Source organism: Marmota flaviventris, chromosome 6 (genome assembly GCF_047511675.1).
Source record: "Marmota flaviventris isolate mMarFla1 chromosome 6, mMarFla1.hap1, whole genome shotgun sequence".
Classification (NCBI taxonomy): domain Eukaryota; kingdom Metazoa; phylum Chordata; class Mammalia; order Rodentia; family Sciuridae; genus Marmota; species Marmota flaviventris.
The window spans coordinates 58,067,286-58,093,761 of NC_092503.1; the positions used below are offsets into that span (position 1 = coordinate 58,067,286).

At 31.9% G+C, this 26,476-nt stretch overlaps 1 protein-coding gene across 3 annotated transcripts in view; it reads left to right on the top strand.

The window, feature by feature from the left end:
• Hace1 (HECT domain and ankyrin repeat containing E3 ubiquitin protein ligase 1) overlaps positions 1 to 26,476 on the top strand; it is an 88,023-nt gene that overhangs the window by 56,105 nt on the left and 5,442 nt on the right. For 2 of the 3 annotated variants that reach the window (XM_071613177.1, XM_027928315.2), the window contains exons 15-22: positions 4,965 to 5,076; positions 5,172 to 5,269; positions 5,451 to 5,538; positions 9,822 to 9,971; positions 10,485 to 10,681; positions 18,638 to 18,769; positions 25,161 to 25,259; positions 25,526 to 25,596. In XM_071613177.1, coding sequence (XP_071469278.1) covers positions 4,965 to 5,076; positions 5,172 to 5,269; positions 5,451 to 5,538; positions 9,822 to 9,971; positions 10,485 to 10,681; positions 18,638 to 18,769; positions 25,161 to 25,259; positions 25,526 to 25,596 — 947 coding nt within the window. The remainder of the gene's footprint in view (positions 1 to 4,964; positions 5,077 to 5,171; positions 5,270 to 5,450; positions 5,539 to 9,821; positions 9,972 to 10,484; positions 10,682 to 18,637; positions 18,770 to 25,160; positions 25,260 to 25,525; positions 25,597 to 26,476) is intronic. The other variant, XM_071613178.1, reaches the window with a different exon arrangement.

A 26,476-nucleotide genomic window follows, 5' to 3' on the forward strand; every position in this document is an offset into this window, starting at 1 on the left:
ATGATTATGTAAAAGAAGGCAATGGTAATAACTTATGCTTATTGAATGCTAATTATAGGTTTAGTACCATGTATTTGCTTTACATTAATTATTTAATTCTCCGAACAATCAGCTGCTTTTACTGAATTGAAGGGGTTAAATGACATGTTTAAGCCATTCAGCTATTAAGTGTAAGAAATAGGATTTAAAAGTCTATCTGGTTCTTATGTTTATTTTTGTTGTGGTGGTGGCAGTGATGCTGGGTTTTAAAGCCAGGGCCTCTCACTTGCAAGGTAAACTCTAACACTGAGCTGCATCACCAATGTCTTAAATCCATATTTTCTCTCTCTCTCTTTTTCTTTCTTTGTGTGTGTTTCTGTGCATATGTGTTTGTTTCTAGGGATTGAACCCAGGGCCTTGTGCATGCTAGGCAAGTACACTACCACTGAGCTATATCACTGGCCCCTCAAGTTCATTTTGTTGACCTGTACTATATGGCTATCTACTAGGGCAAATGAGATACTAGGTAAAAGAAGCTTTTAGTTGTTGAAAAAGATATAATTTGCTATTTTTAATACTATTTCTGTTTTTCATTTTTCCCCTTTCCCAAACAGTTTAGTTGAAAAGCATCTGCATTAGATATCTGTCCTTTTGACCAAGTGAGAGAGTTTTGTTAACTTACCAGGATGAAGAATATTCACATGCATCCTGCTGGCCTAATGTGGGGCTTTGGAGTTTGGGTGTGGTAAAGAGGTATCTGTTTAGAAGAGGGCTCATGATGAGATAGATGAATTGGAGTGGCGTAAGGAGGAGATCCATGTGGAAGATGGTGGCAGCTTCTCATAGTTACTTGACAGAGCCTCAGTGGGGTGGTGAGCATTCTACAGTGAAGGGGTCATGTCAACAATAGGAAGTTGGTTATATATGGGAGGTGGAGAGGAGGTGAGTGTTGATCAGATAAGTATGGGAGCCTAATGTTGGAGAAAGGAGTTACAAAATGGAGGAAACTAGAACAAATTCTGTGTTATTAAATTTGAATTAACAGATATCAGTGTGAACAGAGTTTTCATTCTTTAAGATATAGCAAACTTGGCATATAGCTCTTGGTCTTTAAATAACGTTCTAAATGAAGCAGGGCCCATTGGAGAAATGGTGAATTCCAAGGTCAGGTTATGGAAAAGTACAAGATGAAACTGTAACATTTTCTTGTGCAGGAAAGTAAAGATGTGTTCAAAGAATCATGGAATTATGTCAAAATGACTCAGAATCCAGTTTGAAATGGATTCCTATTGGCCAAATTTGAAACAATTGGAATATCAAAATAAGTAATGATAATAGCATATTATAAATAAGATAGGAATTCATGTATCTATACTGGAAAAATTAATGAGTGAATTTGGAAAGTTCTATAAGGGGTGGGTATTTATAGTCTCAAAATATCTCCTCACAGACTACTTATTACAAAGAGAAAATGGGAGCTTTACAGTGGAGAAGCTTTGCAGTAATCAGAGCAGACATAGAAGTGTGCCAGCTAATAGGATACACTAAGAAGAACATGGCCTCACTTCTGTGATGTTTTTGCTAAAGATGCATACCCTAAATCTAAGTATGAGGAAGCATTAAGCTAACTCTGATAACAGGGATGTGCTACAAAATTAAGTGAACTGCAATCTTTAAAAGTGTCAAGGTTATGAAAATTAAGAAAACATTGAATAACTGTAACCAGAGTGAAGGAGATAGAGAAACAGGATAATTAAATGTAGTTCATGAATCATTATGCTCATAAAGGATATCTTTGGGAAATTGTCAAAACCTGAAATGGGGTCTGGGAATTGGATACAGTAGTGTACCAGTGTTCCTGATTTTTAATAGTTGTTAACTGGTTATGTAGGATAATTTCTTTGTAGGAAATATATATAGAAAGTATTTATGGGTGTACTGGGCAGCATGTTGGCAACTTACTCTCACATCAAAAAAAAAGTGTTCTGTACTCAGAAATTTTTTGTAACTTGGAGACTGTTTCTTCCAAACAAGTTGAAGACCAGCTATTTCTGAAGGATTGACTTCTTCTTCTGTTGGTGGTTTTCAGGTGGCCAGTAGTTAAAGGGAGACACATTTTGTGTTGCTGTACAAATGCTATTAAGAGGAGCCTCTGTAATCAGTCCTGTTTTGTGAATTATATATGGAAATGCAGGTACTCAGAAAGTTTACATACAAAAATGTGCCTTTCAGCTTTGTAGAGCTGTGTATGTATATGTGTGACTGTGTGTGCACGCATGCGTGCACATGTGTATATTGGTCTTATAGATATCTTTATTAGATTTTGAAGGTAGCAATTGGTACCTTTTAATGTTCTATATGAATTACTTAAAAAATTGCATTTGTTTTTATTTCTTGGTTCACATTTTATAGATCCAAGACAGTTTAATATCTTAAAATGGCAAGTAAGCTTACTGTCATGTATTGTCATAATTATTGACAATTTTAACATTTATGGGAGTGGTAATAGACCATCATCTATTTATTGTTGTGGATGTTGAGTATTTCCACAAATTACTTAGCTTCTTAGTGCTACATATCTTTTGCTTCTGTAGATGGGGCTAAGTGTACCTTTTTTTCAGTGTTACGAGGGTTGCGTGTGATTAATGCACCTTAAGGTCTTGAAACAATACCTGGCTTATTGGTGCTTAAAAAGCATTAGCTAATTTGTGATTATAATTATGATTATTATGTTCTGTTGCATTATTTTTTAAATCCTCACAATAAATCCTTGAAGTAGGTATTATTTTATCTATTTTATGAGTAAGAAAACAAGTTGTGAGGGAATTAGTAATTTCCTTAGGATCACAAATTCAGTAAGTGACTGAGCCAGCATTTTAAACCATGCTTATGTGACTTTAAAGCTCATACTTAAATATGTTGCTTCAGTGTAAAGTTTTGTTTTCTCCTCTTTTACCAAAATTTTAGAAATAATTAGCATTGAAACTTCAAGTACGTTATATTCCAGTCTGTTTACTAAAAATTAAGTACTTAGATGCATACTATATGTGAAAGAGCAAATATTAAAAGATAGAAGTTAATCTCTCACCAGTTATCTAAACTAATAATATTGGTTATCTAAACTAATAATATTTTATTAAGAACTAATAAAAAGCGTTAAGTCTTTTAAAGCAAAACTAATATTTAGTTTAGCTCAACTAAAGAAGTTGACTGATAACCTAGAAACTTCCTGAAAGGTAACTTCTTTGTGGTATTGGGGGGTAGTATTGCTCATCCTTACCTTTTGAAACCTGTAGCTTCTGCGGTATTGTGCCACCTTGTTTATCCTTTAACTTTTTTAGTGGTGTGTGTTATTTGCTGAGCAAATTCTCAATCCTGACCTCGGATTGTAAATTTCTTTCTTCTTGGTGGTTATATTCTGTTCTCTTGAACAAGGTACCTTAGCTTGTTTCCAACTTCAGCTGGACTCTGTTTTCAGTGTTTCAAGTGTAGCAGAGTCAAGTATTTATTTCCAAACCCCTAATAGTTATATCCTACAATAAAATTAAATTCAGGATACATAAAACCTTGTTTATTGTTTTCCCATCAGTGCCTTCTAGGAGTGTGGCAATAAGTTGTGGGAGAAAGTTTCTTTCTCTCCAAGTAATATCTGTTAGTAAGTTCTATCTCTAGCGATCTTCTTTTACTTTTCATTTTTATTTAGAGGAGTAATGGCTCTTAGATTTACTTCATAGTTCCTCTTTCCTACCACTATGTGGACCTCATTATTTAGTAGCTGTTTTTATAACTTGTACTTGGATAATCTCCCTTTAAATTGGTGCCACACTCACTTTAATTACTGTATTATATTCTTCTAACCAATATACATAGTGGCTCCTGTATGTTTTACTGAATTCTCAGGATCCTTAATTATGTGCTCAGTTTACTTATACAAACATTTTTCTTTCAACATGTATAGAAGTAGAATTCTGTTTATACCAGTGCCTTCACTACATCTTCCAGAGGGACATGATTTCTCCTTCTGTACCTTTCTCTTTGTCTCTCTCTTTGTGCCCCTTTTTCTCCTTGCTTGAGCAAGTCCTACTGAGCTTTAAATTCTAGTTCAGAAAATGACTTGTGAAACCTTTGTACTCCATTCATCTTCAAGTTTCTAAATTCTTAGTTGCATCAGTAGTTTGTACTTCACTTTTTAGAATTTGATATACACTATTGTACTGTTCTATGCTATTCTCATCTCTTCAACTTTACTAAGTATTAACATGGAGAGTGACACTTATACAGCTTTTATGTTTTAGTATTGGCACATACTAGGTACTCAATAATACTTTCAGATTAATCATAAAAATTATAGATCACTTGCGGTTTGCTTTACCTGTTAGATGAATAAAAGGCAGAAATTTTCTTTACCATTTAAGAGATCTTATTCTTCAGTGTTTAGGGTGGAGGAAAGAAAGACAGAAGGATAACAAATAACTTTCTAGTTGCTGTCTGTATTTCAAAAGAGAAATAAGAATGAAGATAGGTATAAAAGATTATTTTCATAAAAACTGAAGTGGAACATTCACTGTAACTTTTTCTGGGTGTGAAAATTCATTCTTATAAGCTTTGTTGGGTTTAAAATAAATTGAGAATAAATATGTTCAATTATATATCCAACATTAAGTTCTTAGATATAACTTATCAGTATTTCCTATTGAAAATGTGGGAATTTTATGTTTGATCCTAGCCATATGGCCAAGAAGCAATGAAAATATAAGGATGTTAAAAAATACATTGTCTAGGTTGTCAAAGTATTTCAGCTAACATCTGCCTTTTTGTGAATAGTTACTGAAATGTTTGAACATTATCTAATAAATACTTATTGCGAATTAGAGGTCTAAGAATGATTATTTGTAGAAATTTACTAGCATTTAGTATGCTTATAAATCTGGTAATTAGGTGACTGAAATATTATTAATATATTTTCCTGTCATTTTTTTGGGTAGCCATTTAAAGATCGCTGTGAATGGTTCTATGAACATTTGCATTCAGGACAACCAGATTCAGACATGGTGCACAGGCCAGTAAATGAAAATGACATTCTGCTGGTTCACAGAGGTATGTTTAAAAAAGAAAATGATATTCGTGTGAGGCACAAAGTACTTGTTATTATAAATTTTAATATGTAAAATTAACGAATGCTACATATTTAGATTCTATTTTTAGGAGTAGCTGTGAAGTTGTATCAAAAGCAAATTGTGCAAAGCTAAAACAAGGGATTGCTGTACGATTCCATGGAGAAGAAGGCATGGTGGGTATAAAAATAAGTTATTTGGAAATCACTGTATATAAAAGAAACACATTTGAATGAAGCTTAATATTTAATTGATAAACAAAGAAATTTAATGTTTTAATTTTGTTCTCATTCAGAAAAAAAGTTTCCAGCATAATATATTTTTGTTGATGTTAAATTTCATTTTCTTGAACCTTAGGGTCAAGGCGTTGTGCGAGAGTGGTTTGATATTCTGTCTAATGAGATAGTCAATCCTGATTATGCACTGTTTACCCAGTCAGCGGATGGTAAGTTGTGTGGTCTTGATTTTTTTGGTGACTTGTCATATTTTTCAAACTACTTCAGTACATTTTGTTGATTCCCACAGTAACCCTGTGAACTAGATGAGGCATTCCCATATCAAAAACTGTAATTCAGAGTTTTTGTCTATATTGACACAGCTGACAAGTGGTAGAACCGAAAGTGGAACTTGACTTAATGTAGTAGAGTTGGTTTCCAAATGCTTGTCTTGAGGTCCTGAACAAGTTCTTATCTGCCCTTTGAAACTTATTCAATTGATATTTATCCTTTAGCCTACTTTTTTTTTAATATTTATTTTTCGGTTTTCAGTGGACACATCTTTATATTATTTTATGTGGTGCTGAGGATCGAACCCAGCGCCCCACGCATGCCAGGCACATTACCGCTTGAGCCACATCCCCAGCCCTCGCCTACTTTTTTGGCTAACGTTTTCTTCCATAAAATAGTGTTGCTAGTAATGGACTTAAAAAAAAGTCCGTATTTGGAAAAATAAAAATTTGCTAACCCTATTTGAGTTTCTACATCTAAAATTTAGTGTGATTCCTCCATTGTGAGAGTTCTGCTTCCTTTATGTTTCAAAAATAAATTCTGTTACTTTATTCTAAAAAGAAAAAAAGATATTGGTTATGAAAACCAAAATCTAGAAATTGTGATGTTAAATCTTAACTCATAATCTATTTATGCATGCTGACTTTTTTTTTTTCAGTTCTTTTAAGAGATCAAGACCTGACAACTACAAAGCTCTTACCTAACCATATAATACAGATGAACAGCTCTCTTTGTGGAAATGGTTTTTGGACCTATAGAGTTGTAATTTGATATTATAGACTAAATGGAATTGGTTACCACCTCATTTTTGTGAGGGTATGTTTGAGAGCTCTGTAATAAAGACTTATATTTGAAGTGAAAGTAGGATTTTAGATTTCAGATGCTTTGCGCACAGTTCCATTGTTTTTTCCTGCAAATTTTTTCTTTCTCCAGTATTTACATTCTCTTACAAGGAGAGAATACCTAATTAATTGTAGCTTCTGACTGCTTCCAAACAAGTGTAGCAGCAAATCTCCATTTAATAAGAAGGATTACTTGAGGAGAGGCCAACAGGAGTGGGCTGCAATGAAGCTAGGAAGCTGCAGGCATTCACCTATGTAATGCGCTCCTTGGGTATTTGAAATTACTTAAGAATATGGGACTGCCTGCTTTAATTTTGTAACCTTTGATTGTTTGCTCTTGGTGAATTTAGTGTCTTTGTGAACAGTATGACAAGTTCAATGAAGCGCTAAGTTTAAAGATTTTAGGCCTAATCTCTAAAACTCAATTCAGCATATTTTAGGCTTTGCTTTGCTTTATAGTCCCCTCATTCTGCCTCTGTTTAGTTTCATACCTGAAATTCAGATTTGATGTGAAAATCATTACTAGAGGTACTTCCTTAATACCACATAACAAAGCAAATGTTGAGGGGATAGACTGTAAAAATTGTGGTTCTTTTTGTAAACTACATGATTTCTCTTTAGGGTCATGGTTTTAATAATAATTTAAAAATCTAGGTGAAATATTATCTTGTTATTAAGTTTAGTTTCATGAAGGAATTTCATTTAGGATTTAAGAGTTCCTGAATGTGGGGAACATCTGGAGAGACTGTTATTTGTAACAATTTTTTTTAAAAAAACTTATTTTCTAATCAAATTAAGATGCTCATGATAGAGAAGCAGCTTATGATACTGTTTGAGTTTGGATTTTGGGGTTACATTAGGTGTTAATATTGGCTCTGCCACTTTTTAAATTTGATATTAGACTAGTGAAGTTAACCTTTAATTGAAAATGGTGATAATTTGTTTTATAACACAATGAGAATTCAGTTAGTGGATACGTCAATTAGCTGAGATGTGAAAATGTTTATTTTGATGCTTGGCACAAAGAAAGCATGAAATAAGTATTAGATACTGTTACTATTATTCTTTGAAAATAATTATGTAGTAGGATTTCCTTCTTGAAATTGTATTTTCAGGGCTTGAGATATAACTCATTGGTAAAACATTTGTCTTGTGTGCACAGGGCCCTTTGACTGCCAGCACCACACAAAAAAGTTTTTCATTATATTTTGAAAAATATCTCAATAAATCATATTTATCTGAATAATAGTTCAGAATTTACACATGCCAATGTTCAGTCATCCCTCAGAATCTACTAGTGATTGGTGCAGGCCCCCTCTAAACACATCATAATTTGTGGATGGATGCCCAAGTCCCTTCTATAAGATGGTCTGGTATTTGCATTTAACCTATGCATATCCTCCCATATACTTTAAATCATCCCTAGATTACTTATAATTTTTTAAACATTTATTAATTTTTTTAGAAGTAGTTAGACACAATAGCTTTATTTTATTTATTTATTTTTATGTGGTGCTGAGGATCGAACCCAGCACCTTGCATGTGCTAGATGAGCACTCTACCACTGAGCCACAGTCCCAGCCCCAGAATTTTTAATAGTGAAAACAAGAACCTGGGACCGTCATAGTTGTGATTATTTTGAACTTAAAAATCTTAATATAAATTTTATACTCTGTTTTAACTAGTTTTCAAGTTAAAAACTATTTATTATTCCTGTCCTGAAGATTTTTATCCCATTTGCTTCCTTTTTTTCCTTTAAATTTCTCCTTATCTATTCTTTTTAAGAATCCAAATTTCCCAGAAAGTATTAGATAGTGAAAGAATTACACAAAGCTAGGAGAGGAAAATAGACTCATCAAAAATAAGTGCTGGTTCACCAGTAACCCTAATGTTCTCTATTTGAACAGATAAAAAAAAATTGTGATATTCTCATTATAAAATAATATGGTTTTGGAATTATGGTTATGCTGATCTTTGATGTCTTTCTTCTTCTCCAAGGCCTTGCTCTGTCTTTTCATATCCAGTCATTCCTCATGACTGGAAATTATTCAGAGGTATTTAAGAGTGAATGATGAACTTCATGTGGCTTATTTAGGCCATTCAACCATAAGCTTCTAAATTTTTTCCCTTACATCTAATTAAATGGGTGACAGCAGTTTAATCCAATTTCAACAATGATAAATCAAAGCTCAAAGTATTATCACAAATATGTATTCCAAATGACCAAACATTTCACTAATAATATTTTCTACTTTATTTTTCTTTGATTCTATTTCTGTTATATTTATCAGTTATCCTTTCTTTTAGCCTCAGTACCTAGAACAGTAAGTAGTACATAGCATGAGTTCATGTTTCTTGAATGAATGAATTTTTAATCCAGGTTAATGATCATCACAGAAAAATCAGTGGAGTTGAAGTTGAGAAGTTGACATTAGGTTTTTCGATTGGACTATGCGTTTTTGTGTGGTAAAATATGTAATATTGATCATTTCAACCATTTGAAAGTCTGCAACTTATTGACACTATTGACCTATTATGCTGTACAACCATCACCACTGATTCCAGAACTTTTTTGTCAGCCCAAGCAGAAATTCTGCTTGTTAAATAACTCCTCAGTCTTTCCCTAGCCTCAAGTAACTACTTGAAGTATAATCTACTTTGAATATATATGAATTCACTTATTCTAGATATTTCATAAAAGTGGAATTATACTCTTAAAATTAGATTTTGACACTGTAACCAGTAACTGTTACTCTTGCCATTTTTCCTTTTACCTCAGCATTAATTGTTTAAACTTGATTATTTGCCATGTGAAAGAAGTGGTTGACTTGGAAACTTAGATGATTTTCTGATCATTGTTTAACAGGCATTAAGTTCAATGACTAGATCTATTAAGAACAGTTGTACATTTAAAAGTTTTAGTCTTTCTCATAACTGTTTGCTTTCCTTGAGAAGCAAAAATAAGTGAATAATAATTGCCCTGGACATATATAGATGAATGAGACAATATCTGCCCTAGTTTATAGCCTAGTATTTATTGCCACACTGCCTAGGAAAATGGGTGTTCATACGTGTATGTGTATTATCTTTTACTAGGTTTTTTGAAGGTATCTAATGTTCTTCCAACTACTTTCAGTTGAAAGTATTCTAAAATTTTCTCTTTATATTTGGACTTGTCCTGATAATGTATGTGAATTAATGGTTATTTTCAGTACTTCCATTTCTACTGCCTGTTTGTGTATCCACAAAGAACATTCCTATGGAAGCTTAATATGATTAGCTTTACTGAAGTTATATGTGAATTAATTTATTTGCATTTAAGTTATCTCTCTTCTGCATATAGATTCCTAAGTATAATTTTTTGGTATTTATTTTAATAGGAACAACTTTTCAGCCTAATAGCAACTCCTATGTAAATCCTGATCACTTGAACTATTTCCGGTTTGCTGGCCAGATCTTGGGATTAGCTTTGAACCATAGGCAGTTGGTCAATATTTACTTCACACGATCATTCTACAAACACATTCTTGGTATGGTTTTATTTTTTATTTCTGTACACATGTTTTTACAGTAATTTTCTTAAGCTTTTAAGGGTGAACTAAGTAGGTAATCAGTGGCATTTGAATGAGATAATTTTTATTTTGATTGGACACCATCTATGTGTAAGGCATTTGGGGGTCAGAGGCAAAAAAAAAAAATGACCTATTTTTAAAAAAACACTTCCAAATTTTTGTTTTTTATTTTATCATGTATATGTTTGTGCAAAGAATACAATTTAATAAGATATTTGGTACTTCTGAAATTTTATGACAACTTACGGAATATCTATTTTAAAGAAAGATTTCATTGTAAAGATGTGGAAAAAACAGGCTTAATATTTAGAATTACACATTTAGGAATTAGATCCATTTAAAGCCATGCTGTGAATTGGATTCTGTTTTGCAGTTTTTCAATGTATCCGTAGAGGGCAGTATTTTACCATTAAACAGATGAGGAAAGACAGAAAAATGGACTGTAACTGCTGTGTTTTTGCATTTTTTTAGGTATTCCTGTAAATTACCAAGATGTAGCATCCATTGATCCAGAATATGCCAAAAATTTGCAGTGGATTTTAGATAATGATATTAGTGATCTAGGTCTAGAATTAACTTTTTCTGTTGAAACTGATGTGTTTGGAGCAATGGAAGAGGTGCCTTTGAAACCTGGGGGTGGAGGTATTCTTGTGACACAAAATAACAAAGTGAGTATTTGAATGTTTACCTTAATTATTGTTTGAAGTTTGGATTTGATAATTTGCCAGTTACTCTAAATTGTTCTGGTACTTGCTAGAAAAGCTTTTATGCTGTACATTAAAACATTTGAGTTAACAAAACTATCAAATATCAAACTTGAATTGGAAAGGATCATTTCAGTATTGTTTTACCTAGGTAGGCTGAGATGGTTCCTAAAGCAGTCTGGACGCTTCAGTTGATCATACCAATTGTACATTTACAAATGCATTTGAAAATTTTAATAATACAAACTTAATCAAAATATAATACTTGTAATAATCACTATTTCAAAAGTGTGATTAAAGAGTTTTAATATAGGACTGGGACTGTGGGTCAGCGGTAGTGCACTTGCTTGGCATATATGAGGCACTGGGTTTGATTCTCAGCATTGCATATAGATAAATAAAATAAAGGTCTATCAACAACTAAAAAAATATTTTAAAAAATATTTTAAAAATATTTTAATATAGAAAAGAAGAAATACCAATGTTTAAACTTTGGAAATGCTTTTAAGTTCCAGTAAATCTGTTAGACCTCTTAATGTATATATTTCTAATTTTATATCTTGGTTGTTTTTATTATTGTATCTTCTCTATACATGTTATCACAAAATCTTGCATTTGTTTTAAATGTTGAAAATCATAAACTTTTGAAAATCATAATCAAATATACAATACAGTATTATATTTTGCTATATTATGAAGGACATTCGGAATCAGAAAATCTGGTTTTGAATTCCAGTTATGTATGAATAGCATCTTCTTGTTAAACAAACCTAAAACCTTTTTCCTTTCCTTAGTCATGTTTTAATTCCAAGACAACTTCAGAATTAACCATAAAGATTGTCTGTTAAACCATTTTGTAGGTTGTAGACTTTTTGTTGTTGTTGTTATTATAATAGTGCTGGGGGCCAAACCCAGACAGAACCTTACGCAATGATAGTCATGTTCCCTGCTACCACTGAACTGCATTGCTGGCCCAAGACTTAGTCACATTTTAACAACTCATTGAGCCTCAGTTTTCTACATCCTATAGAACTAGAATAATAATACCTACCATACAGAATTGTCATTGACATTCTGTAAAATGAAAAGTAGCACAAAAGTTGTAGTAGTAGTAAAGAATGCTATTGGGTAGTATTCTTTAAAAGTATGTTCTTAGTTTCACATATATAAAGGAAATTGTGAACCTGTATTAAGACATACAATTTTACTTCTTAAAACTCTTGTGCTATACTTATACAAAAATATGCAGTTGAGTTATTAGAAATAAAATCGGGAGTTGAGCTTTTATTCACTATACTTAGAAATTTTTAGCTTTCCCTCTGATTTTGTATACAAGGACACTGAATCCTAAAGAGTTAATGGCAAAGGTGATACCAAAACTCAGGTCTCCTAATTTCAAGTCTAATGTTCTTCATGCTGTATGCAAAATTAATCATATTGAGGAAAAACCTACCTAGTTTTTAATATAATGAGTCATGTTAGAATGTTGAAAATTAAGATAGTAAAGTGCTTAAATTAATTTTGAAATTTGTATGAACTTGGGAGTGAATGAAAATATTTTAAAAATCTTTATAGATTGTTCACCTTGTAGTACATTTATTATTTTATTTTACACCAAAGACCAACCTTCAATTAAAGGTAATGAAGTCATAGAATCTTTTTTTTTTTTTTTTTAGTTGTAGATAGACACAATATGTTTATTTAATTTATTTTTTTATGTGGTGCTAAGGCTCGAACCCAGTGCCCCACACATGCCAGGCAAGCGCTCCACCACTGAGCCACAACCCCAGCCCCCATAGAATCTTTATTAAGCAGGTGATTGCTTTTCAGGGAAGAACCATAAATGTAATTCTTATTGGTGAATACTGTATCTGGTGAGTAGTTTGATGAAGTGGAATGACCATTTAACAATTCAATGATACATAGCTGTGTTTATACTTGCATTTTTTTAGCCACTCCACTAATGACATGATTTTTATTTAGATTTTATAAAATACTTATTAGTTTTTACATTCATGTTTTTTATTGGAATCTAGAAAGAAGGAAAATAGTAATTAAATAATTATAAATTAAAATATGCTCATGGAGGATGTACCTTTCATTGTGAGTCTTGTCTGAGGATGGAATACTATGGTAATTAAAGAGTTTGAAACATTTATTTCTAAGTGTAACACTTTTTAACTTGACCAGTTGCTTGGTTGATAATGGGCTAAATTTAAAAAAAATAATTAGGATTGATAATAGCAGGATCTCAGTCATAAATATGTTAATAATTATTCTCAACTTTTATTTTTCTCATATAAAAATTTCTCACAATAAATCGAGTCTCCATTTTCTAAAGTTACCAATATAATTGTATTATCAAATTTTTGGTTGTTTAGACATTTAATTTTTTTTTTAATAAACAACCAGATTAATTTAAAAATCTTTAGGAACATACCACATCTTAAACTGATTACTTGCCTTAAAATTGTTAAAGTATTTAGTATATAAAATGTTCATTTAAAAAATCAAACCTGAAGAATATAATTTTTTTTCAATTTATGCATTCTACCATGAACTTTACTGTCACTTTAGAACTAGTCCATTATTTACTTATGTTTATAAGTAAATAGTTGTAATTGTCATATCTAGAGTTGAACTTTATAATTTTAACTGTTTTGAAATTTAAATGACTTGCCAAACTTATTAGTAAGAGAGAGCCTATTTAAACTGATTTCCACATGAGGGAGTTATTATTCCTAAATTTTATTAAAGGCCTTTGTTAATTACAGAATGAAAACAAAATGCATTTTCTCTAAAATCCAGTATATTAAATGAATGCATGTAATACAGGCAGAAGAATATATATTAGTTCCACATTTGGATATATAATGTTTTTAATTTTGTAGCTGTCAGTGATTTGTTTTAAAAGCTAGAGGGGAAAAAATCCCTCATTGTTTTCATTTTGGAAAATAGTTGTATTATCAGAAGTTGAAATTTTAACATTTAAAGAGTTTTTCCATCTCTTTAAAAATAATTTTGATTATTAAACAAAACCTGAAATATTAGAGCCGTAATTCTTGAGTTAGATGCATCCTTTTTTGCTTAGATCTTCAGTTTCAGCTCTTGGAACTGAATGATAAACTACATGGATTTTAAATACTAGCATTGCTTTTACAATATTAATCATAAAGTTCATGCAGACTTGGATAGTGGAATGAGCATGGGGTAGGGCAGGATCTCAGGGAATGGATGGAGGAGGCAGTAGGAGAGTTGAATTATAGAGAAATATAAAGTGGTCAGGTAAGAATAAGGAAAGGAAGAAGGAAATGTTCTGGGCTCATCAGAAGGCACACAGATGACACAGAGCATGGCATATTTGAGGACCCACAGTAGCTCAGAGTCTTGGAGCTTGGCTTACATTGCATAACGAGTGAGAGAGAAAAGATGAGGTGGGGGAGGTAGACTGGGGCCAAATTATGAAAGACTGCACCTATAACAAGAAATTTGAGGCTATAGGTAGGGATGATTGCAAATGTTAAATAAGGGTTCTGGGTTTTTGTTTTTTTTTTTTTTCATTTTTGCTTTAAACTTAATCTTGAGCATGAAGAATGTGTTGAAATGGAGCAAAAAAAAATATTGTATTCAGGCAACCAATAGGAGGCTGTTGCATTGTTTTCAGGGAGCAAGCATGAGGAGTTTTCTAAGGCAGTGGTAGTGAAAATGGAGAAGAGGACATAACTTTAATAGAATTTATAGAACTTGGTTGTAATTGTTTGGAAAGATGAGAAAGAGGAAGGACTAAAGGGCGATTGCAACTTTCGTGGATTCGGCTCCCAAATGATTCATAATGTTGCCATTCTACTCTCTATTTATCTCATTGCCCTTTAGTTCTGTTTTCTAGTGATAATAATAGGATTACCTTTTGTATATTTCATATACTTGAATTATATACTTTTAAATTTTTCATTTACTGTAGTAACCTTTTGATTGAATTATTTGTCTTTATCCAATATGAAAATAGCCTTAATATTAAAACTATCTGACATTTATTAGATGCTTATAATGTGCTAGGCAGTGTTTGAAGTGCCTTATGAGTATTAGCTTAAACAAACCTGTACAGGTGAGGAAATGGAAATATATAGGGCTAAATGGCATCACCCAAATCACAGTTAATAATTGGTGAGGCTAGGATTTGAACCCCTGTGCTAGATACATTTTTTTAAAATAGTTTTTTAGTTGTAGATAGGCACAATACATTTATTTTATTTGTTTTTTTTCATGTGGTGCCAGGGATCGATGCTAGGCAAGCGCTCTACTGCTGAGTCACAACCCTGGCCCCTTAGATATATTTTTGAGCCTGCTTTTAAGCAAGATAACTGTATTCTTTAGGAAAAAAAAAAAATTGAGTTCTCAATGGAGAAATTTTGAGACAGAGTCTTGTTAAATTGCTTAAGGCCTCACTAAGTTGCTGAGGCTGGTCTTGAACTTGAGATTCTTCTGCCTCAGCCTCCTTAGCTGCTAGGATTACAGATGTGCACCACTGTGCCTGGCCCTTTTATTTTTTGTATTGAGATAGGGTCTTGCTAAATTGCTGAGGCTGGCTTCAAACTTTTGATCCTCTTGTCCGGAGTCACTGGGATTACAGGAGTTCGATCCCATACTCATTTGAAATTTTCAGTAAAAACTATTATATGCCAGAGCAATAATAATCGGGGAGATAAATCCAGGAAGGAAGGTTTTGTTACCAACAGTTTATATAAACAGTGAATTGAATTATGTCAGTAATAGTACCATTTAAACAGTTGATTGGTTAAAAAAGAAAATCCAACAAATGAAAAAACCCACAAACCATTCCAAACAATTTTATAAATGTGGCCAAGAATATCAATCTACTTAAAGGGGGAGAAGAGCATTTTGTTTTTACTATTAAAAATTATTTAACTGTTATTCAAATAACTGTGCTTTATTGAGGTGTATATCAAGAAATAGTAAAAAAAGATTTTCAAGAAGGAAATTAGTTTAGAGAAATGTGTCAATTTTCAGTGTTCCCAATGCACTCCATAGGAGGACATAATTTAGGCCTAAAACCTGAAGAAAAGTTAAAATTTTAAGGAATGTCTTTGAGGGATGATGTTATTCATTTCACATATTAAGAAGATTAGGAGATTACTGAAGCAAAATGTTTCTATAAGTAGACAGTAATTGAACTGGAATGTAAATGTCTGAAAGTTGAATCACCTTAGTCTTAGTGTGCATTCTGTTTATAGTTACTTTTCTCTTATATCTTTATATCAATTATCAGGCTCCGAGGTTGTGCTGGAAAAAAGTTGCTAGAGCTCTTTTTTTATTCTCTGTTGAGGCTTTCTAGGTTGAAATTTTCTGTATGTTAACGTATTATCTTATATATCGTCACTTCTCCAGTTTAATTCCATAGCATCTCATATTTTATGCCCTCAAAGAATTGACTGCAAAACTTATTAGGAACAGTATATGCTATCTGTTGGGGATAAAATATCTTTACTCTTAGCTTTTATCAGTTTTATTATTTTTAAAAATTTTTAATTATATTTTAACAAATTATGTTTGTATATATTTTATGGATACAAATTGATGCTATGACTTATGAATAAGTCAAGCTAATTAACATATCCATTACCTCAAATACTGACTATTTTTTGTAGTGAGAATGAATATATTAGTTTTTTTAATACCTTAGAGAAAAGTCAGATTTTAGATTTGATTTATATTTATTGCTTAGTTTTGAAACTTCTCATTCCACTGTTTTATGGATTGGCTATCATCTATGTGTGCACTGTTTCCTTAAAGCTTATATGAAACAGTGTAATTTTGCAAGGATATAAAATCACCTATAAACCCTTTATAGGTAATGGAAGGTAGCTGTTATATTTCTGCATAACAAAAACAGTTGGAATGTTAGTGTGTAAAATTAGTAAGTGTTCATAGTAACAATTGGATTGCCAAGAAGATGTTAATTTGTGTTGTTTTATTTGAAGTTGTGCTATTTAAAGAGACAGGGAAAAATATTTTAGAGGCAGTTTGATTAATCACAGTTATCTTTCACTTATCTTTATTCTACTAAACAACTCAAAGTTTATAATGACTAGGATTTTATTATTTTACTGAAAGGTAATTTAAACCAAGAGACAGTCACATTTAAATTCCTTAATTGCTATGAGGATTAGGATGTGAAGGAGCTGATTTTCACAAATCCATATCTGGTAGCTATGGACTGGTTACTGAAATAAATACAGAAAATAATTAATGTTTGAAGGAATAAAAGATAAAAGTGTGAGGAAAGATTAGCACACATATAAAAATTTAAAAATTGAATGTATGAGGACATAATAGGAATTGATAAAAAGAATGTGTATTCCAATAGATATGGAATGCAACTAATATAGGTAAACTTTACTTGGGCAATTCACAAATCTTATTTTCATACTTTATAATTCATTAAGACCTTTTTCTCCTCAGTGTTTAGAGTTATTGAGAACTCTACATAGCATATTGCTTTTAACTCTCAAAAGTTTTACTTAGGTCAGGTGTGGTGATGCATGCCTGTAATCCCAGTGGCTCAGGAGGCTGCAGCAGGAAGAACTCAAGTTCAAAATCAGCCTCAGCAATTTAGTAAGGCCCTGAGTAACTCAGTGAGACCCTGTCTGAATGTAAAATATACAAAAAGGCTAAGGATGTTGCTCAGTGGTTAAGCACCACTGTGTTCAATGCCTGGTACTAGGGAAAAAAAAGTTAGAAGTAATTTAGAAAAATATATAAAGGATAACATCCAATAGTTTATATACACATACATGTATATACGATAATCATTCATTCTGGTCTGTGCCAAAATACATTTTTTACTATCAGTTAAATTTTAATAATAATGTGTGAAAATAGTTTAACTCAAAATTGAATTGGCTATGATAAAATGAGTCATTTTATTAAGCTTAAAGTGTGTGTTGTTAATTTGTTAATGTATGCATTCATTTTTATCACTTATTTATTAAATATTTACAAAGTAGCAGCCACTCTTAGGAGCAGGGGATATATACTGATAGATATATAAAACAAAGTTCTTGTCTGCAGAGAGTTTATGTTCTAATGAGATATTTCAGTTAGAAAGCCTCAAAGTGTAAAGACAGAGAGGCCTAATTGAGCTTGTGTTTGGGGAATAGTTGGAGGGCCAAGGAAGAGAATTGAGTGAACCGACCTAGGGGAGGAGTGAAAAGGAATGGGATCAGTGAGCAAAGCAGAGCTCAGATCAATAAGAGCCTTACAGACTGGGAAAGGTTTTTATTTGGATTTTACTGTGTCATGTGAAGTCATTGTAGGGTTTTGAGCAGGAAAGTTATGTGTTATATATCTGTATTTTTTTTTAAGGAGAGAGAAGAGAGAGAGAGAATTTTTAATATTTATTTTTCAGTTTTCGGTGGACACAACATCTTTATTATATTTTTATGTGGTGCTGAGGACCGAACCCAGAGCCCCGCACATGCCAGGCGAGCGCGTTACCGCTTGAGCCACAACCCAGCCCAATATATCTGTATTTTTAAAAGCCACTTTAGCTGTGGCAGGAAGCAAAATGGAAACAGGTGTTGCTGTAATCAAGCTAGAGATGATGATGGCTTGGATCAGGATGCTAGAAGTAGAGGTAGTTAAGACTAAGTCAGATTGAGAATATTTTTTAAAGGTAGATCTTACCGACAAAATCTGAGAGAAGTCATGGGTGATTGATTACTAGGATTTTGGCCTAAACAACTTAGTGAATGGTGGTTTACTGGTTTGTTGAGTTTTATGAATATTGGCACCAAATTAATTCCAAACCTTTACCTCTTAAATGAGAAATTTATTCTATCAACATTATCTTAAATGAGATTTAAAAAGAAGTCATCACAAAAACTTTTTTTTTTTTTGTAGGCAGAGTATGTCCAGCTTGTTACTGAACTTCGAATGACAAGAGCCATTCAGCCTCAGATCAATGCTTTTTTACAGGGCTTTCATATGTTTATTCCACCTTCTCTCATACAGCTTTTTGATGAATATGAATTGGTAAGGAAAAATGTGGGTTTTGTTATTGTTGTTATTCAAGAGTGTAGAACTCTAGTTGATTAATTCAGAAATAATTTTAGAGTACTATAATGAATGGAATAAGGTATAATGAGGCATTATGGTTTAGTATTCATGTTTGAGATTTGTTATAAGGTTTGTGGTTGTAATTCTCTTAAACTTAATAAGCAGATTAACAATTCCCTAATGTGAAATGGGGTGAGGTTTTGATAAACAAAAATGGATGTATTTCTAATGTCTTTTACATAGGAGATGTTGAAGGCCTGTCTTCTTCCTGTAAGAATATTCCACATTACTCCTGAAATTTTTATTTGGCCATATCAAGTAAGGATGCTGATAGTAATTTGTTGTGCTTACAAAAGGAATTCAAAGGGCTTTTTCTTATTTTATTTATCTGGTCTTCTTCAGCTTCTTATTTTACCATATATGTAATTTTATAAATTTCTACTTTAGACCTCTGTAGAGTCCACTCTCTTTGCTATCCTTTAGTCCCTAATGTTTGTTTGTTTTGTTCCTGTAACTTATCTGCCATCTACAGTGATCTAACAGGATTTCTAATTTTATATGATTTATGTCTGGGTTTTTCTTCCATATCCTTTTTCCTTTTTTTGTAATAAGTTATTTTCAAATTCTTTGCATTATAGTTTTTAATAAAACAGTATTTTAAGTAGAAATAGCTTCTTATTTAAAAATTATAATTAGGAATAGTAAATTCACTTTGCCTTTTCATTTTACTATATGATGGACACTGATGTATACCTTTACTTTTACATATGTTGATATTTTCAATTTATTGTTCATAGTATATCTTAGTTTAGTAATGAAAAAAATTTGCTAATTTTGAAGTTCATTGCAACTTAATTTCATTAAATGTAAGTTTTGCAGTTGTTTCATGCTGAAAGATTAATGGCTTCATTTGGCATAGATTCATTTTTTAGGTAATTATAAAAGTTTTAGCATTTAAAAATGAAGGAAGTACTTTTGAACTGTTACTAGACATTACTTAAAACTGACTTTTTCTATGTAGTTGTGTTAAATTAGCCATGTGAAGTTCAAGAAAGAATTAAGTTATTTTCTAGACCTATGTGTATGTAAAAAACAGCAACAACAAAATTAATTGGTGAAAAAATTGCTTGATAATTTACTAATACTGATAAATTTATAAAAATAAAAAGCTTGCATAGTAAATGTAAAGCTCAGTGAATCTTAATGAACTGAACACACTTGTGAAAATAGCTCCCAGATTAATTCAGAAATCCTAGTACCTGAGATTTTCTTCTTGTGTTCCCCTTCCAGTCAGTATCCCCTCTCAAGTATAATCATTCTCTTAACTTCTAAAATCATATTAGGTTTACATATTTGTAAAATGTGTGCCAATGGAAAGAGCTCAGTTTTTTGTTGTGAGAATCACACCTATTATTACATGCAACTGTAATTTTTTTCATTTTCATTGCTGTGTAGTATTTCATTGTGTTTGTTTCCTATTGTCATTTCTACTTTTGATGAACATTTGTGGCTTCTTTTTTATTAAAGGCTAGTTCAAGTAGTGCTACTATAAGCACTCTAGTATGTCTTTAGGAGGAAAATATGTATATGTTCTGTAGTATGTACATCTTGGAATAGAATTGCTGGGATATAGAGTATGTGTGAATTCCATGTTAGTAGATAAGTAGCAAATAGTTCTCAAAATTTATGTGTCAATTTACACTCCAATCAGCAGTGAGATTTCTGGGTGTTCCATATCTTCAACCAGTATTTGATATTTTCTGTTTTTTCTTTTTTCATTTTTGCTATTTTGGTGGATCTGTAGTGTTTTTAAATGATATTAATTTGTATTTCCCTGATGACTAATGAAGTTGTTTATTGGTTATTTGTGTTCTGCTTTTGAAGTGTCAAGTAATTTGTCTATTTTACTATTTTCTGTTGTTCTGTTTGGAGGATTCTTTATGTGGGTCCTTTATCAGATATATGTATTGTGAATATCTGATATCTTTCAGTGAATAAAAAATTTTATTTTTACACAGTTCAGCCTATATTTTTAAAAAATTTTAATGATGCACTTAAAATTTTTTTTCCTAATTGTTTTTTTTTTTTTAGTTTACATGACAGTAGAATCCATTTTGACATAATTATACAAGCATGGAATGTATTTTATTCTAGTTAGGACCCCATTCTTGTGGATGTACATGATGGTGGGATTTACTGTGGTGTTTTCATATATTTACATAGGAAGATCAAGTCAGATTCCTCTCACCACCTTTCCTTTTCTGTTCTTCCTCCTTTCCCTCCATTCCCCATTGTCTAATCTATTGAACTTCTGTTCCCCGCCCTCCCCATTGTGGGTTAGCTTGTACATATCAGAGAGAGTATTCAACCTTTGGCTTCTTAGGATTGGCTTATTTCACATAGCATAATAGTCTCCAGGTCCATACATTTACTGGCAAATGCCATAGTCATTCTTCTTTAGGCTGAGTAATATTACATTGGGTGTGTATGTATATGTGTATTTATCTATCATATTTTCTTTATTCATTCATCTGTTGAAGGGCATCTAGGTTGATTCCATAGCTTAGTTATTGTGAATTGAGCTGCTGTAAACATTGATGTGGCTGCATCACTGTAGTATGCTGCTTTTGTGTGTGTGTGTGTGTGTGTGTGTGGTGCTGGGGATTGAACCCAGGTTCTTATGCATGCCAGGCAAGCACCCTACCAACTGAGCTATCTTCCCAGTCCTAGTATGATGATTTTAATATATTTTTTTTTAGTTGTACATGGACACAGTATCTTCATTTTGTTTATTTATTTTTATGTGGTGCTGAGGATTGAACCCAGTGCCTCATATGTTTGAGGCAAGTGCTCTGCCACAGAGCCACAACCCCAGCTCAGTATGCTGATTTTAAATCCTTTGGATATATACTGAGGAGCAGGATAACTGGATCAAATAGTGGTTCCATTCCCAGTTTTCTTTCTTTTTTCTTTTTTTGGTACCAGGGATTGACCTCAGGGGTACTCAACCACTGAATCACATCCCCAACTCTATTTTGTATTTTATTTAGAGACAGGATCTCATTAAGTTGCTTAGCTCCTCGAGTTGCTGAGGCTGGCTTTGAACTTAAATCCTCCTGCCTCAGCCTCCCGAGCTGCTGGGATTATAGGCATGCGCCACTGTGCCATTCCCAGTTTTTTGAGGAGTCTCCATACTGCTTTCCACAGTGGTTGCACCAATTTACAGTCCTTAATGGTGAACCTTTTTATGTCTTGTTTAAGGAACTTTCTTATTTCAAGGTCATAAAGATACTTTTCTGTGTTTTAAAAGTTTTTATTCTTTCACATTTAGATCTGCTACTGGGTGTTTTTGATTGTAGTACTTGAGTCAGGTTTCTTTTTTTTTTTTGTGAGTGTAGGGGATGGAGTTTTTTATTCTTTAAAAATTTTTTTTTAAATACACAACAGCAGTGGAAAGCATTACAATTCTTATTACATATATAGGCATAATTTTTCATATCCCTGTATATAAAGTATGTTCATACCAATTTATGCCTTTATACATGTACTTTTTTTTGCATTACAATTTTAAATATACATACATACCACAATTTTTTGTATTGAATCAGGTTTCTTAGTTTGTCTTTGACTCAGGCTTTAATTGAGTTGATTCAGATTTGAGTTTAGCAGCATTGTAGTTATGGCTCTGATTTATACAATTTAAAGCTTAAATAAAAAGGGCTGGGGAAGCAGCCCAGTAGTTCAATTCCTAGTATCAAAAATAAAGAAAGAAAGAAAAAGAAAATGTTGCCAACGGTATTGTCATTAATCCATTCTAATACTGTTGTTATTGAGGGGTTCCTACCTAATGTCTGAGAAACTATCCTTCCCTTCTGTGGTGCTCAAGAATTTACCCATGATGGTACTAGAATAAAAAAATAACATTGAGTAATGTGAATACTAGGTAAGGTTATAGCTATGAACATTAGCATGACTCATATTCTGCTAGTATTGATGATAAACATTATATCCAGTTTCAATAGACATTTCTTTTGTTATATTTTAAAAATTTAGTTCTTATGTTAATATTTTTTAAATGGGTAAATTATTCATTGGGACTTAATAGTTTTGTTATGTGCTTTTTAATGTGAAATTTCTATTTATCTATTTGATCTTGGTCAATTTAATAACTTTTTTTTCTCTAGTTGTTTAATAGGAAAATAAAAGATTTTTCCTCTTCACAAAAATTGGAATATGATAGTCATAAAATGCTTTAAATTTCTTGAGAGACTATAGTGCCCGTCATTTTTATTCATAATTATTAACAATAAAAGCACACTTAATATTATTAAAAACTTATCTTTAAACTCGTGAATTTTAAGAGACATGTAAAATTCATCCCTACTTCCTTTTGGCAGATCTATCTCAAATTCCTCCCTTGAATTTCCTCATATGGCTCAAAGAAATTTTACAAAGGGATTATTTACAGAGGTGTTTATAAGGAATGAAGAAGTTGTGATGAGGCATCCAGAGACTGGCAACAGTGAAAAACCTTAATCATAACTAGGACTGGAGATACAAGTGGAAGAATAAGTGTGAAGAGTCTGAATTGCCTAGAATGTGTAGCTGTGGCTTAGGAGACAGGCTTATTGCAAAGACATGGTTCTGAGCAGGGAGGGAGCAGACTCTTCCCTGTGTTTCCCAGTAGTGAAATTCACCTCCAGACTCTTCCCTGTGTTTCCCAGTAGTGAAATTCAATCTGAAGCCAGTAGCAAGGGAGCCAGTCTGTAGTACAGAGGAAAGTGGAGAATATGTTTGGGGGTGGTAAATGGAGATCGAAACATTTTTATCTAGTAAGAGTATTTAATAATACTGTGGCAAGGAGGAATAATACTTTCTATACTGGCGTTCTAAAACTTGATCTTTGGATCCCTTATAACAAAAGAGTTTTTGTTTATGTGGGTTATATCAATGAATATTTATGATATTTGAAATTCAAACAGACTTTTAGTTTATTAATATATATGACCATTCACTACATATTAACATAAACAACATTTTAAAAAACCTACATTTCCCAGGAACAAAGCAAAAATAGTGGAGGAGTGGCATGTTTTAGCAATTTTGTGATGTCTGCTTTAGTAGAAGACTACTGGATTGTCCTATCTACTTCTGCATATAATGAGTTGTGCTATCTTGCTTGAAGTATATGAAGACACTCCAACTTCACACATAACTTAGAAAAGGGAGAACCTTGCAGACCCACTGAATAGGATTCAAAATCCCTAAGAGTTCTCAGACATTGGCTTACATTAATTTTGTTCAGAGTACATTCTATATTAGTCAGGTATATGTTAATTATTGCTGTGGGAGATATAGCTTTGAACTACATTGTGTCTAGTCCCTGTTACAGCAAACATACTGTTTTGCTTAATGTGTAAGCACATATACACAATCATTGCCTTACCTTACTGTGTGAGCATATCCATAGTGAAATGACCATGCTGAGAGATACATATATACAAGCTCATGTTCTCCTTTCCCTTGGAAAATCTAATTGTAAATACTCTGCCATTCTCAATTTCCTTTTTAGTTATATAATTGAGATTTTATGTATGTGTGTACTTGATGATCTTCCTGAAAATAAGAAGCCTATCAAGAGTGATTAGAAGGCCTAGGGATATAGCTTAGTGGTAGAGCACTTGCCTAACATGTGTAAAGCCCTGCGTTCCATTCCCAGCACTGCTCCCCTGCCCCACCAAAAAAAAAAAAAAAAAAAAAAAAGGAGAGTTTTATTTTTTTATTGTCTTGGGGAAAGTTGACTTTTGATATGAATTATTCCAGAATAGAGTTCTTAAAAGACTCTATTCTGGAATAATTCTTTTTTTGTAAACAATTACTTTTTATTATATTACCCATTTTTCCTAGTGATAAGGATTTTTTGAAGAGCTTTCTTTGTTTAATCTTATATTTATTTCAGGACTTTGTTGTCACTTTCATTTGAGAATATGGTCTTCTAATAGAATTTAACATATTTGCAAAAAAATCATGAAATAAAAATAGAGTAAATCAAAGGTAATATTCATAAAATTGTTGCATATTTAAACTGTTGTTGTGTATGTTTATGTATAAACTTATAAGCATTTTCTTTCTATATTTTAATTGTACTAAAGTGATAACATCTCCACATGTCATAATATTTGAAATGATCAGTACAGGGATTCTTTCCCATGTAGTGCTTGTAATGGATGGCATGCAGAAACTGTCACAAAAATAAATCAGTTTTATATGGGATTAGTTTCTAATGAAGGCAAATTTACTATTTAAATGTAATAACCTTTTTATTTCCCAAAGAAGATTAATGAAATATTTTCCTTCTCCCCCAAAGGAGCTACTGCTTTCTGGCATGCCAGAAATTGATGTGAGTGATTGGATAAAAAATACAGAATACACAAGTGGCTATGAAAGAGAAGATCCAGTTATTCAGGTAAAAATCTCTCTAGAGCTTAAAATGAAGTTAAATTTGCCATTTAATTTTGTAAGCTTTTCAGCACTATTGGATGATAACCTACATTAATTAACAAAGTAAAGTTTCCCCCTAAATTTTTCTTGTGGGAATATTGCATATAAAAGCTTTGTGTGAAATCATTATTGATAAATGAGTTTCATAGAATAAAATATGCTTTATGAATATTGCATATTTCTTTGGTATTAAGTCTATATTTATTCTGAAATATGAGTTTTTGTTGTTAGTGGTTCTGGGAAGTTGTGGAAGACATTACTCAAGAGGAGAGAGTTCTTCTTTTGCAGTTTGTTACTGGCAGGTAAGAAGTGTTTTTATGATGACATAGAAAGAATTTAATGTATTTTATTTCTAATGGCTTAGAAAAATAACCATAGAGAAAAATAAAAATAACCATAGAAAATAACCATAGAGAAAAAAAAGCTGTTGGTATCTTACCTCTTTTTTTTACTATTTTAGGTATTAAATAAAGATTTATGTGGTATTAAAGATAAAACATTTATAGTAGTACTTGATAAATGTTTAACACATTGAAAAGACAGTTCCAACTAAGACTTTTAAACAATAACTTATTATACTTAAATAATCTTATTACATCTGAATAATTTGTTTATCTTTGAAGTATATTTTATAATTTGGTAGTCTTTTCATTTTACAGGTAAGTGAATGTTAGTAGCCAAATTTATAATATTTGTATGTTGCTGACTTGGTTTAGTACAAAAGATATTCAGTTTACCCTGGATAAATCATAAATACACACATTGACACACAAAGCGCATTTTATATATGCATAGAAATTTTGTCAAATTTATATATGCATAGCAATTTTGTCAAATAAGAAAATTCTTATCAAAACTTTGCAATGTTAAGATTCATGGTCTAAAAAATAATTTGTGATAAAATATTTCTTTGAAGAGTTCACTTATAGGGTCAATTAAATATAATAGACATTAGAAAATAAAATGTCTTTAATATCGGATAAGTGGATTTTCAGTTTTTTAAAAATTTTTTTATTCTAGTTTGTTATATATGACAGCAGAATGCAATACAATTCATATTACATGTATAGAGCACAATTTTTCATATCTCTGGTTGTATACAAAGTATATTCACACCATTCCTGAATGTACTGTTTTCTTCTATTGATGAAAACATGGTTCAATTTTTGCATGAGTAAATGT